This window comes from Chelonia mydas, chromosome 6 (genome assembly GCF_015237465.2).
Source record: "Chelonia mydas isolate rCheMyd1 chromosome 6, rCheMyd1.pri.v2, whole genome shotgun sequence".
In the NCBI taxonomy this organism is placed as follows: domain Eukaryota; kingdom Metazoa; phylum Chordata; order Testudines; family Cheloniidae; genus Chelonia; species Chelonia mydas.
Genome location: NC_051246.2, coordinates 61093755 through 61107561, shown reverse-complemented (window position 1 = coordinate 61107561; position 13807 = coordinate 61093755). Strand labels below are relative to the sequence as shown.

General features: G+C 45.6%; 1 protein-coding gene across 8 annotated transcripts in view; it reads left to right on the top strand.

Moving 5' to 3' along the window:
• AMBRA1 (autophagy and beclin 1 regulator 1) overlaps nucleotides 1–13807 on the top strand; it is a 194580-nt gene that overhangs the window by 12576 nt on the left and 168197 nt on the right. For 4 of the 8 annotated variants that reach the window (XM_037900176.2, XM_037900180.2, XM_043548144.1 and 1 more), the window contains exons 3-7: nucleotides 100–320; nucleotides 10582–10836; nucleotides 11118–11176; nucleotides 11928–12111; nucleotides 12894–13066. In XM_037900176.2, the coding sequence (XP_037756104.1) occupies nucleotides 10702–10836; nucleotides 11118–11176; nucleotides 11928–12111; nucleotides 12894–13066 (551 nt within the window). In that variant the 5' untranslated portion in view covers nucleotides 100–320; nucleotides 10582–10701. The remainder of the gene's footprint in view (nucleotides 1–99; nucleotides 321–10581; nucleotides 10837–11117; nucleotides 11177–11927; nucleotides 12112–12893; nucleotides 13067–13807) is intronic. The other 4 variants (XM_043548143.1, XM_043548146.1, XM_037900178.2 and 1 more) reach the window with 1 other exon arrangement.

Here is a 13807-nt window from a genome sequence, read left to right as displayed (position 1 = left end):
GTTTGGGATGGTTAGGGCTGTGCTGTGCTGTGAGCCTGGGACAGTTTACCAAGTGTTAGTGTCTGATTTGTAGATTTTTCTTTATTGGTGTTCTTGCAGGGCAGCAGCACATCACTCAACTCTTCCTGCAGTGTTCTCCAACTTCATGTGGGGTCATGAATGAACTCCCCTCACGCTGTGGGAGGGCCACGGGGAACACAACTTAATTGTTAAAGCAAACACACAGAATCCTAAAAATCCTGTATTCTGTGACCAGACTCATGTTCAGCAGCCAACAGTGCAGTGTTCGCCTTCTGAGGCAGTGACGCTTTCCTATCAAGGTTTGTTTGCAAGTTCTCTTCATGGCTTCCTTTTGCCCTACAGAGTGCATAGGCAGAGACAGCTTTTATATTTGACTTGATGTTGCCTTTGTCAGTCACTTAGGACTTCTTTGGGCAGCAAGGAGGCTGAAAGACTTGAATGTTTTTTTTAAGGGGGTTGTGTGCAGAAGATGCACACCATTTGCTGCTTTCAAAAGCCTTTTTACTGGTAGAGGTGGTCCTACCCCCTTTCAGATGCACTCATCAGAGAAGGCTTTCAGTGGTTGATTTGGCACATGACCAACCAATCCTATGAAGTGCTAGAAAGAGGAGATTCTTATTTTAAGAGCTTATAAGTCCATAAGAGATTCCTTCCCAGTGTCTCTAGTGGATAATTCACTTGTGCTGACACCAATGTCTGAAATCCTCCCCTGCATCAAAACCAGCTGTGGTCCCTGAGGCGAGTGTTATGTAAACTTGTCAAGAAACAACAGCAATCAGGGTAATGGGAAAGGAAAGATGGGGAGACCCACAGTCTTGCAACATGCCAGTGTTCTCCAGTTACTCACTGTCAGTTACAGAACATCTGCTGAATGTTCCAAAATTATGTATTCTTGACTGTCCTTCCTGCTATGAGCAGATTTCTGTTTGGACTGCCTCTCGGACAGATGGGTTCCTGTCAGATCAGTTCAGTGTGCTTCCTGCTGGCCATTTGTCATGATGATCTTCACCCTACATTCTCCTGGTGTACTGTAATGATTTGTCTCCTGTTCTGCATTATTCTGGGATTACTAGAGGCCTCCTTTATGGATCTGAACAATTACAGCTGGACTCGTGTAGCTCATTCAGAAACTGGGAATTTGCAAGACTCTTTTGAGGATAGCTGGCATGGAGCAGCATTCAGGGAGAATAGGGTCTGGGCTGGGTAATTCTCTTTCCACACTTGTAAACAGCCTAACATGCAATCTGTAGTATCCTGAAATGCCCTGTAGGAAAAATGGTTAAAGAAAACAAAGCCACCAGTTGTAGAAAATCATTTGGCTTTCCACTTGTAGAGTTTCCCTGGTACAGTGGGCAATTTTCCAGATCTTTAATGACTCTATACTAATAATTAATCTTGCAGTTGTCAGGCAAAACTTGTGGGTGTTTTCCCCTAGAGCATGAGAGTTAAGAAAACACTGCTTCTCATTCTGATTTTTAACTTTCAGGTTTGGTATTTAATGTTGGGTCTAACAAATCTAATGCGACTGAGACAGTGGGCTGAAAAGGCCTGATCCAGTGATCTGCACCTTCTATTTATGCTGAGGCCAGAATGTAGATCATTCCAAGCCTGTGGAGCTTCTGCTAGTCCTGTTTTAGGGTCACATAGCTGTTAATTATCAATTACATTCTGTATCATACCTGGCAATGATATTTAACCACAAACTATGTGCCATATGCTGCTTTTCTTCCTCAGACAAAACCCCTTTGAAGCTGATGGGGAATTTTGACAAGGATAGAAGAATTTGGCTCAATGTAAGAAAATTAGGAAGAGACACTATTATTAAGAAGGTGGAAAGGTTTCTTGCTTTTTAAAGTGAAGCCAGTAAATAGAGCTGGTGCCCACACCTAAACTGGATACATCAAAATAGAACCTACACACAGGGAAACAAATGCAATCTGAAATGCTTGCAGAGCACATCTCCCCACTAAAGCCACTCTCACCACAACATTCAGGGTGTCATTAAGCTAGGAAAACGATGTACCTCTATCCTTAGTGAGCTCTCACTGGGTTAGCCCCAGAAGGTATTCAGGAGAGCCCCTATAATCCAACCTTCACTCAAGACTTCTTTATAGGCTCTTGGAGGTGGGGAGGGGGTGTTTGTGTGTATCTTCTCTAACATGTGCAATGTGTCAGCCCTACAGTAAGTTATAGAAAGCTGGCCAGCTCAGCAGCTTACCACGTAGGTGCTGACTATATCCCTTCAAACAATGGGGAGCAAGAGATCCTATTAGGGGTATGAAAAAAACAGGTAGTAAACTCCACAGGGATCATGATCCAAAGTATTTTGTTCCGTATAAACTAGAACCTCAGTTCAAAAAGCTATGAAATTGGGACCAGAACACAATAGGTGGAGCAATGCTGCTCTCTTGGAGTACCTTCTCCAACACAGATTGACCTGGTGAGAGCAGATCTGAATGTCTTACATATTGTAGAGATCAGTTCATACTGAGTTTCAGTTGGGGATGGTTCAGGGAACGCCTTTTTTGCATTCAATATAACCCTTTTCCCTGTGGTCAGCCTTCAGGTTCTCAGATTTAAGGCTTTTTTCCTAGAGCAGCAGGTTATGAGACCAGATAATTGAGATAAAATTAATTTTTTCATCTCCCCCTGAGCAGTTGGCATCAAGCTGTCTAATAATGACTTTGGATCATGCGTACACGCTGTAAAGATTTAGGCAGAATGGCTTAAGATGACAATATGAAAATGCACCTAAGAGGACTTGGCATTTCCACATAGCAAATACCCATGGTTCAGTAAGCACAGTTGGAAACATTAATGTAGTGAGCAAGCTTGTTGCTGTAAAGTAACAAACATGTTTATGTAGTGTTGTTGTAGCCATGTCACTTCCAGGATATTAGAGACACAAGGTGGGTGAGGTAATATCTTTGGAGCTTACACAGAGTTCTTCTTCAGGTTAGGTCTTGAAAAAGAGCTCTGTATAAGCTCCAAATCTTCTCTCTCTCACCAACAGAAGTTGGTCCACCCACCTTGTCTCTCAGAATTCTTAATGTTTTGTAACCTCTTGTCTTCCTGGTCTCTTTTATCTGATGACCTGGAATTCCAAAGAATAGAAGCTAAGGTTTTGAAAACAGCACGGCATGGCTTAGCAGGTCCTGAAGCTCTGGATGCTACCCCACTTTTGACAATTTGTCTTCTCCCCTTTCCCTCTTGGGGCTTCTTCACCAGCACAGTTGGCTTCAGAGGGTCTTCCTGAGAAGTGTCTTTTGTAAGTTCTGTTTTGCTTTACAGTGAAGCTTTTCCTTAGACAAGAATAGAACCTCCTGCTGTTTTCAGCTGACTTCAGAATAGATTCTAGAGTGACGGGTTGTTTATGCTGGGAATTTCTGCACTGAGATTTTAGCTCTTCCCTTTACTACTCTTTCCTTGCTCTTAAATGCCACTGAAAGTTCCAAGTTAATAACAGCTTAGCTTGAATTTAGTTCCCTTTTATTCTTAGCTAGAAGAGAGAAGCACTTCTTTTAGAAGGCTGCCTTTAGCAATTCACTGCATTAACTTCTCTTTTATATTTTTACAAAGGAAAATGCTCTCCTTTAGATTCAGAGTTGTCAGGCTTGAAATCTTCAGGCAAGCTCCTCCTTGTAAGTGGCTGCTGTCTTGGATTAGTGGTGTAGAAGCTTTTTTCCATAAGGTGGGGTTTCTAGTGAGAATTCCCAGCTTCATACTTTGGCCATCCATCTCTTCTTGTCTATGTGACTGTCACTTCTTTTCTGCTCTTTTTGTAGTAGTCTTTATTTTCTCCTTCATTGAGTATTGACAATATTTTCAGTGCTGTAAAAGTCAGAGGGCACGAGGGCCTTACCCTTCTGTAATTTGCTTTCTGAGTAGAGATGACACAACGGTACTGTACCTGCAGTGATATAAAGGTAGCAGTATCATGTGAAGTGTTTCTTATTTGGACACAGTCTAGGGAGTCACTCGTATGTGGAAGGTTTTGGGACAACCAACACAGATCTGTGGGAACCAAACAGCTCAAACTGTTTAAATGGGTTACAAGGCAGTCACGATATCTGGTGATTTCAAGACCCCGCCCCCCAAGCAACTTCTAGTTACAATGCTTAGCCCTTAGGTAACACTTAACATTTTAATACGTTTCACAAGCAGTAACCCTGGAAATTTCCTATTACCTAGGCCTAGTCTGCACTACAAAGTTAGGCTGGCATAAGTCTCCTTGCATTGACTTATTTGAGCAGGTGTCCATTTTCACAGTAAGCGTCCTGTTACAGTGCCTCAGTAAAACCACCTCCCTGAATGGCGTGGAGCAGTGGCCAACCTACTGAGGTCCAGGCAATGCAAGTGTAGACACTGCACAAGCTGTATCAACCTGAAAAGTCCTCCAGCGGCTGTCTCACGATGCCCCAGTCCCCGCGACAGTGACTGCTTTGGTCACACAGTCTGGAAGCCCCACACATTCCCTTGAAAGCCCCCTGCATGTCTTATGAAATGTCTTTCATAACTGCCTACCTTGGTGAGCACACCTAGCAGCACTCCTTTGTATGCAGCTGCCCAACTGACCGTGGTGGCTCCATGCTCTAGAGCAGTGCTCTTCACTATTCTTGAAGTGGGGGCCACTTGGCAAAAAACCTTCAGTGTGAGAGCCACATCAACTACTAAACTAACACATTGCTCGCTACTCCTTAATGATGTAATGGTACAGAGCCACTCGTGTAACTAAACAAAGTCTATTTGTACAATAAAACGAGGATACTCCTTTTATAAAATAATAACCAGGAAAATATATGGAATTAAAAAGGCACCTGTGCAAGTAAACTTTTTAAGAGCAGAATAATGCAAAACTTACTTTAAAAACTGGATGAGCGAAAGTGTGCCTGTTCCTCCTTGACTTTGTTCGTGCAGTATTTGTAATCTGTCATCACAAGCCTAGTAAGGCAGTCCAAATGTTCGTTGGTCAGTTTGTTCCTCTGTTTTCTTTTCTCCCCTCTGGCTGGGGGTGAGGGGTTTGGGTGTGGGAGGGACCCAGGGTTGGAGTGAGGGCTGGAGGGTGGGGCTGGGGATGAGGGGTTCAGGATGCAGGAGGGGGGCTCAGGGCTGGGGCGGGGGGATGAGGGCTCTGGCTGGGGGTGCGGGCTCTGGGGGGGGGGAAGGATGAGGAGTTTGGGGTGCTGGCAGGCTTCCCCCCGTGTCTTCTCCCTGGGAAGAGCTCATGGGGAAGAGGCCCTTCTCTCCCCTCCAGGGCCAGGGGAGAGGCCCACAGCAGCCCTGCAAGCCCCAACTTGCTCCCCTCCCCAGTTCCTGCCCACCCCCTATCTCTCTCCTCTCCAGGTCCTTGCTGCGTGGCCCTTTGGAGCTGCTGCACGGCTATTTATTGCGTGTTGCATGGCTGCACAGCTTAGAGTGAACTTAGCGAGCTGCACTTAGGGTCAATGGGAGCCGCCACTCGCTCATGGACCTTGCAGTGAAGAACACTGCTCAGTCTAGAGGCTCTTCTGCCTGGACTAGACAGGAGGTATTCGGTCTCCTGGGCCTGTGAGGAGAAGAGACTGTGCAGACACGGTTATGGACCAGCCGTAGAAACACGGACGTCTCTCAACAGGTTACACAGGGGATGCAGGCAAAGGGCTATGACAGGGACCGGCAGCAGTGCTGCAGGAAAGTGAAGGAACTGTGGCAGGCATATCACAAAGCCAGGGAGGCCAAAAATCGATCTAGTGCTGAGCCGCTGACCTGTCGGGCTACATGCCATACTTGGCAGGGATCTCACCAGCACCCTGCAGACTACCATGGATACCTTGGAGGACCCCAAAGCAGAGATCCCTGCTGTAAACAGAGATCAGGGGGAAGAGACACAGCAGGGGGGCTTCATCCATGTCATGACCTGTTTGGGACTCTGCCACAGTCTAGCCAGGCGAGCACTGATGAGCCTGATGACGGGGAAGGGAACTTGGGTAAGTGCGTGCATTTTTTTTTCCTTACAATGTTTAAATTTAAAGATGGTGCCTGGCCCCTCCCCTAGTTAACAAGACACAGGTTTAGACTTTTCACTGTTTTACTCATACAAGAAGAGGTAGAGGTAGAGTTGGTATCTGCTTTTCATTGCCCCTGCTGGGTTAGGTGTGTGGGAGCACACAAAGCACTTTGTTTATGCACATAGGGATGTCCCTCTTACCGTACCGAAAGATCTCAATGAACATTTCCTGGAGATACTTTGCAATCTGCTCCCAAAGGTTTCTAGGGATGGCAGCTTTATTTCTTCCTCCATGGTAGGACATTTTCCCATGCCACTTCCCAATGACTTTGGCTGGCACCACTGCTGAGTAAAGAGGCTAGTGGCATACAGGCCTGGGCAGCTGTGGGACACCGGTAGCAGCTATGTTCTCTGTGTCTTTGTAACCCTCAGGAGAGATCTGCTAAAAACCATCACTGCCTGTTGAAAATAATGCTAATATTCAGTGCTGTTCCCCTATACTCATATCCAAGGAATAGGGACCAACATTTTATTGCTCTTCATGTCACAGAAAATCCTATCTCCCCATCCCCACCTTTGTCAGGCGATACTCACCCTGGCTGGGTCTGGAGAGCGGTGCTGTGCCAAGGTGCTCCAAAGCTAAAGTGTCAATAAACATTTCTTATTAAAAGTGTTTCTGGAAATAGGGGAAGGGAGTTTTTAAATGGATCTTTGGCTTTCCACTGTGATTGTAAATCCAATAGTACATGTCTGTTTATATCAGCAGCTTCTGGCCTGGTGGTTTTGAGGGGTGCCCCCTCCACACCTGCCTAAAGCCTGATCCTGATGAGGCGGAGAAGGAAGAGGACAAGGGAGGACATATTCTGAGAGATCCTGCAAGCCAGTGCTGCATTGACCCATGAACCCAGGGCTTGGAGGATGGCCAACAGCATGGCGAAAGAAAGAGGACAGGAGAAAGTTCCAGCAGGACAAGGAGAGGGAAGTGCACAAGGACATGAGAAGTCTTCTCCGTCAGCAAACCCAAATGGTGCAGAGCTTGATCCACCTACAGGTCCAGAAATCCCAGACTCCCTGCCATTTGCTGTCTTTGGAGAACTCCATGATTGCTGCTCCCTACACCCCCACGTACCACATGTGAACACAGGCCAGATCCTCCTCCTACCACTCTACAACAAGGAAAATCATAGCTTCACATACGCTGACTTGTGAGAACCATGACTGTTATATATGTAGCCCCAATGGATTACATCTATGCACTGAAATGGACAGAAACGTTTGCTGCCTTCGGAATTTTAAAGTACCACTCTGATAATTTGTTTTAAAAAGTGCATTACATTGCCTGTGTATTTTTGCACATTGTGTTTTTCTTTGCTGTTTTTTTCACTCAGTTATATTTTTGGAGAATAAAATTATCGTCATTTGTTCCCAACACATTGCAGAATGCATAGTGGTACTCAAAGCGCAAGGTGCTTGTAAGTGTACAGCACCACATAATTCATAGGTGCAGGAAAACACCGTCATATTTTTAAATGTACAGCAAACACTACACCATTCTTAGGAGCACCCAAAGCTCTCAGCCCAGAGCCTACTCCAGCACAGGATGCTACCGTCAGCTGCATTGCTCCACATTGGGCTTTTGTAAAACCCTTGTGTCTGGCTGCGCAAAGTCAGCAGACAGCCACTCCACCAGCCCCTTCTATCCTTGTGGCAGCTTTCCCCCCTTTGCCTTACAGATACTATGCAGGACAAAGCAGGCACCTATAACCTTTGGGATATTTTGCTCACTGAGATCCATTCTAGTGAGTAAACACCTTTAGTGTCCCTTCAGTCTGCCAAAAGTCAACAATCCTTCTGCACCTGCTGAACCAGTAGGTGAATCTTTCCTTGGTACTATTTCAGTGGTCAGTGTACGGTTTCACAGGCTAGTGGAGCATGGGCTAGGGCGGGTCCCCCAGAATCACTACTGGCATTTCAACATCACCAGTGGTGGTCTGTCAGTTGGGAAAGAATGCCTGCTTCCAGCTTTCTGAACAGTCCTGTGTTCTTAAAGATGTGAGCATCAGGCACCTTCTTTGACCAGCCCATGTTGAGATCGGTGAAGCATCCCCTGAGATCCACCAGTGCTTGCATAACCATGGAAAACTAGCCTTTTCTACTCATGTACTCTGTGGCAAAGTGGGCTGGCACCAAATGGGGATGTGTGTCGTCTGTCATCCCAACGCCATTCAGGAACCACATTGCTGCAAATCCATCCACTAGATCCTGCACTTTGCCAAGAAATGATAGGCCTGCATAGTAGGAGACGATTGACGACCCTAAACATTTGCATAATCCAAAATGATTTCTCACTGATCAGCAGTAATCTGGTGTTGCAAGGTTCCAGAGTGCGATTGCCACTCGCTTCTCCACTGTCAATGCAGCTCTTATTCTGGTGACCCTTCCCTGAAGGGATGGGGCAAGCTTGGTGCACAGATCCAGGAATATGGCCTTTCATATCAGAAAGTTCTGGGGCCACTGCTTGTCCCAAACCTCCAGTATGATGCAATCTCACCACTGGGTGCTCATCTCTTGGGCTCAGAACTGGCACTCCACTTTCTGCAGCTGCTCTGTGAATGCCACCGACAACCTGGAGTTGTTTGTTTGCTGTCTTCAGCAAACTGAAATCATGTCCCGTGTTGTTATGCTCCTTCCTGCATGTCTGAAAATATAGCATAATCATGCACCCTGTGTTTGCAGTGTTCATGAGACTAGTGCAGAGCTCTGCTGGCTCCATGCTTCTGCCAGAGATGGCAGACACTGAAAAGTGTCACATGGGTTTGTGGGATTTTTTTTTAATAAAGTGTGAAAATGTTGGGATATGGATGACATTATGGTATGGAGAAAGTTGTATGGTAGGAACTTAACTCCCAACATACTGTGAAAATTTCCCAAAAGACATTGTGCTGGACAGTGGCCCATGGGACACTGGGATATCTACCTATGGCACATTGCGCTTTGCATTGACACAAGCACTCCTGTTGAGTACGTGCAGCGCTGATGCAAGCAGCCAAGTATGTATGTGCTCCAGCAATATACAAACTTGAGTGGCTGTACTCTGACAACTTGTATCAACCGAAGTTTATAGTGTAGACATGGCCTTATGTAAATTACCTTGTTCTTACAAATAGCAGTTGGGGAATGGGAGGGGGAGACTGCAGAGAGGCTAAGTGACATACCCAGTGTCACAGATGGTGTTCCTGTTAGAGATGTTTTAGAACGTTGAACTGAAAATCATGTGATGATGAGGTATGTGCTTATCTGACTCCTCAAATGGCTTTTGGCACATGTTGGTGGGGAAGGCTGTTTGGATTTGTGAGAAGTGCATTCATGTGATAGATTGAACTCAACCTAACTATTGAAAAGAAAAGGAATACTTGTGGCACCTTAGAGACTAACCAATTTATTTGAGCATAAGCTTTCGTGAGCTACAGCTCACTTCATCGGATGCATCGGTTGAATCCGATGAAGTGAGCTGTAGCTCACGAAAGCTTATGCTCAAATAAATTGGTTAGTCTCTAAGGTGCCACAAGTACTCCTTTTCTTTTTGCGGATACAGACTAACACGGCTGCTACTCTGAAACCTAACTATTGTTATTAACCAGGCAGTTCAGAGCTCTCTGAACTACTGTTTTGGGCTCTCTCTAGAGCTGGAATAGAAGAACACAGTCAGTTTGCACTTGGGTCACCTAGAGAATACATTTTTGTAACCGGAATGGGTAGAAACTAATGTTTATTACAGAATAGATTTGCAAAGCCTTCTTTAAATAGCTTGTGTCCTTTGCTTCTTTTTGATGCACAAAAAAGGCCCAAAAGGCTTTTTAAAGGTTTGGGGTTTTTTCTGCTTCATTTTAAACAAAAATATATTGGGAACATCAATCCTCATCGTCCCTGTTTTTGTTGGAGTACCTGCAGGAGTACAAAAAGGAAGTTTGCGAGTTCTAATAAGTAACTAAAGTCACGAATATTTAACAAAGACTTCTTGTATTCAAAATGTTAACAGGTCAGAGTTGAATCTGTATGAGCAAAAAACAAGAGTTTTAAACAGTCTGACAAAAAATCCCTTTTCCTCTTAACAGCTGAACTTCCACTCTCTTGCTGCATACAGTGTTGTCATTTATACTTGTTTTCTAGCCATCAACTCATCCAGCATAGTCAGGACCTGAATATTTATGTGTTTAATTATTTATGTATTTAATTTTTATTTTAAGACAGAACAAGCATTTTTTTGAGAACCTCTTTCAGGCCTTCATTCTATATCCCATTTGCAGGGAAGCAAAAATGGGAGTAAGTCCAATTTTCTTCCTTTGCAAGTCACCTTGTAGAAAAGATGAAAGTTTAGATTCTGGGGTATAACTCCAAGGAATGGGTTATTAAAATCTCTGGATACAGAATCATGAAATACCCAGGGTCTTGACAATGGAAGAAAGGAAATGGGGGTAGTAGTTGAGGGTAGTGGAACTGGTGGATGAGGTCTTGAAGCCTTCCTCTTTCCACCCAAGCCAAAGCTGCCTTTGATATAGTTCTCCTCTTTCTAGAGTTCCATGAGTCAACCTCTTCAGACGTGGATGGCCTGTCTGTAGTTTCTTGGCTGTTGTGATCTGGAACCCGCTGGTGTCTCATCCCGGTCCCTAGTGTAACAGTGGCTACTGAGAGCCATGAAGGTTGTACCAGAGAAGAATGCTGTGCGGATCCTGTGGGGCAGAGAACGTGGCACCCAAGCCTTGGGTGCTCAGCGGCTTTTGCAGGAGCTGGTGGAGGATAAAACCCGATGGATGAAATGGGAGGGCAAGGTAAGGTCATGGGGCAGAAGGACACACCTGGCGGGTGGGTTTGTCCCAGTAGGCTTGGACGTGGGGATTTGAGATTAATATTTGTGTTTTTGTGGTATGTTCCACTTTGTGTCAGATATGGCCCCTGGACATGCTGTATCTGACCCATCCAGGTTCCTGGGTGGCATGGAGGGGAGTGAATTCTTTATTCCTTTGGGGTCCCCTATGTTTTCAGTGTTTGGATAAGAGATGAGACTGTGATCATATGGCACTCATGTTTCCTGCTCCATTGGCTTTTTCAGAAAGTTGAGCTACCAGACAGCCCACGTTCCACGTTCTTGCTGGCGTTCAGCCCAGATAGGTAACTAACTTCTATTTTGTTACTCGTTTAAACATCTTGTTATGCCAGCAAAGGTTGTGTAGGCTCGTGCCTCTTGAGAGACCAGGAGCTGGCAGCAGATGTGATACTGCAGGTCTCTGTGCTGCAGAGATGAAGAACATAAGTCATCTATCCAGCTATGCAGCCCAAGATACACAGTTAACACTTAATTTCTGAGTGCGCCTCAGAGTTGCACAGTGTTCAGGGAAGAGGCTCTACCCAGCTGTTCTGGGAGTTAGGAGGAGGGCCTGGGGAGCAAATTGTGTCACGAAAAACTATTTATAGGAAGTACCAGTGCCCTGAGCCAAATCTCAGAGTGCCTGCCTAAAGGAATTGATAGTCTAAAAGCCGGACACAATGATTCAGTATTAATGTCTTGGAAGTAGGGACGATGGGGGGAGGTGAGGGCACGGCAGTGAGAGGGATGAATTGGAAAATGAGGGAAGAAAGCTCAGTGTTATTTGACCTGGACCAGCTGGTGAGAGGGAGGAAGGATTTGGTTGTGTGCCGTGTCTCTGAGCTTTAGCCCTTATATATTTGTAGGGTTCTCTCAGTGACAGAATTGAGGGGGCCAGATTTCTAAAATGTGGATGTACCTGAGTCTGGGCTGCATCTGCATATTAATACAAATAATAAATAATACTCTGATGGAGCTGGTTGAGTTAACGCATCATGTTGTTTGTCTCTCTTCTCCACCCTCCCCAGAATTAATGCTATCCTTTCCTTTTCCCAGGACCCTCATGGCTTCCACCCACGTGAATCACAATATCTACATCACAGAGGTGAAAACGGGCAAGTGTGTCCATTCTTTGGTTGGACATCGGCGCACACCGTGGTGTGTGACCTTTCACCCTACTATCCCGGGACTCATTGCTTCAGGGTGCCTAGATGGGGAGGTTAGAATCTGGGATTTACATGTAAGTCTCTCCTGAAACACATAAGTGTTTAGTATTTGTAGTGCAGCAGTTTTGTCTGCGCTTGAGGCACCCAAACTTTGCCCAGCTGAGAACTGCTCTGGCACAGCTTTCTGAGAACTGTACCAAATGTGTACAACGGAACAGACTGCAGTCACCCTCCTGTCTCATATGGAGATGAAACTCCTGGAGACCATAAAGTTCCAACAAACTTTTTAGTTGATTTAAACACCCAGGCCACATGGCATGCTGGCATTGTCTCCTCTCCAGGCCACACATCTGTATTGATGAGTGATGTGGGCCATATTTCAGAGCTCCACAGAGCTCTGATTGGGGCTCACCCCCTCTTAGTTTGTATAAAAAAAATTGCTTTTCTGTTGCTGGTCTCATGGGGAATAACGTGCACTGTGCCCTAGGAAAAGTGCTATGCCATTGTTTTTGTTTTCTCCACTGGTGACTTGCCCAGTGGTTGATGCACAGACAAATGATCTGTTCTGTCTAGCAGAGTGCTCTGGAGTGTGGTGTTCTACAGGTGACCTGAGGCACAACTACCTACTGCATGTCTGTGGTCACTGTTGCCAGGCGTTCTGTGTGCTGGCTGTAGAGTCAGACGACAGTGTAAAGTGAGAGTCGATGATGACTTTTGTTGCAGCAGAAGTACAGCAGTTCCATGCTATGTGTGGAGTTTTGGGGCTGGTTTGGGTCTGTGGCATTGACAGAGAAAACTTGTTGCCTAAAATTGTTGTGTGTTACTTAGCTGATGATTTCCCCCTTTCCCACTCCAGGGTGGAAGCGAGAGCTGGTTCACAGACAGCAACAATGCCATTGCATCCCTGGCTTTTCATCCTACGGCTCAGCTCCTGCTGATTGCAACAGCCAATGAGATCCATTTCTGGGACTGGAGTCGTCGAGAACCCTTTGCAGTGGTGAAGACAGCCAGTGAGATGGAGCGAGTCCGGTGAGTGCTCATTCCCAGGGGAGTAGAACAGTTGTACTTCCAGCATGAGAAATGGCATGGTGTGGGGGAATATGTAGCCATTTCTCTGGGGCAGAGGACACTCAGAAGGTAACTGCCCCTCCACCCTGACCTTGGTTTCAGCTACTTGGAGCATTGTTCTCAGTGCTCCTGCTCAGTTGGTGGATCAGTGGCTGTGAACAATAAAACTAAAGGAACAAGATTAGATCAGAAATACGAACAAATATAAGTTAGGCTGTTGTTTGCTATGGGATCCTTCCCAGCTTTGCCACAGGGTTGGCACTTGTAAGACTGATCTTCAGATTTCACCAGCAACACAGGGTTAAGTATGATTGTTCCTCGGATGGGAGAGCCAGATTCTGTGGGAAGAGAGCTTCCTACCCTTGGAGTCCGTACTGAACCAATACTCCAGCATGATGCTAAATGGTGCTATGCTGCTGGAGGTTCATTCTTTTGAATGACTAAAAAACATGGTCCTGACAAAAATCCATGGTCATTAAAGATCCCCAGGCACTTCCACAAGAGATGTTAACACCTCTCTTTGCTGGCCAAATTCTAGGGTACTTATTTTATGTTGCCATAAATTTCCCTAGCAGTTTCAGCTGGATATGGGAACTCCTCTCCTAAACTGTTGCGTAGGATTGCTGCATGCTGTTTGAACAGCTGCAGTCTTCACCTTGGAGAGAGCTATATTTTAGGGGTGGGTGAATACTTCTTATTACA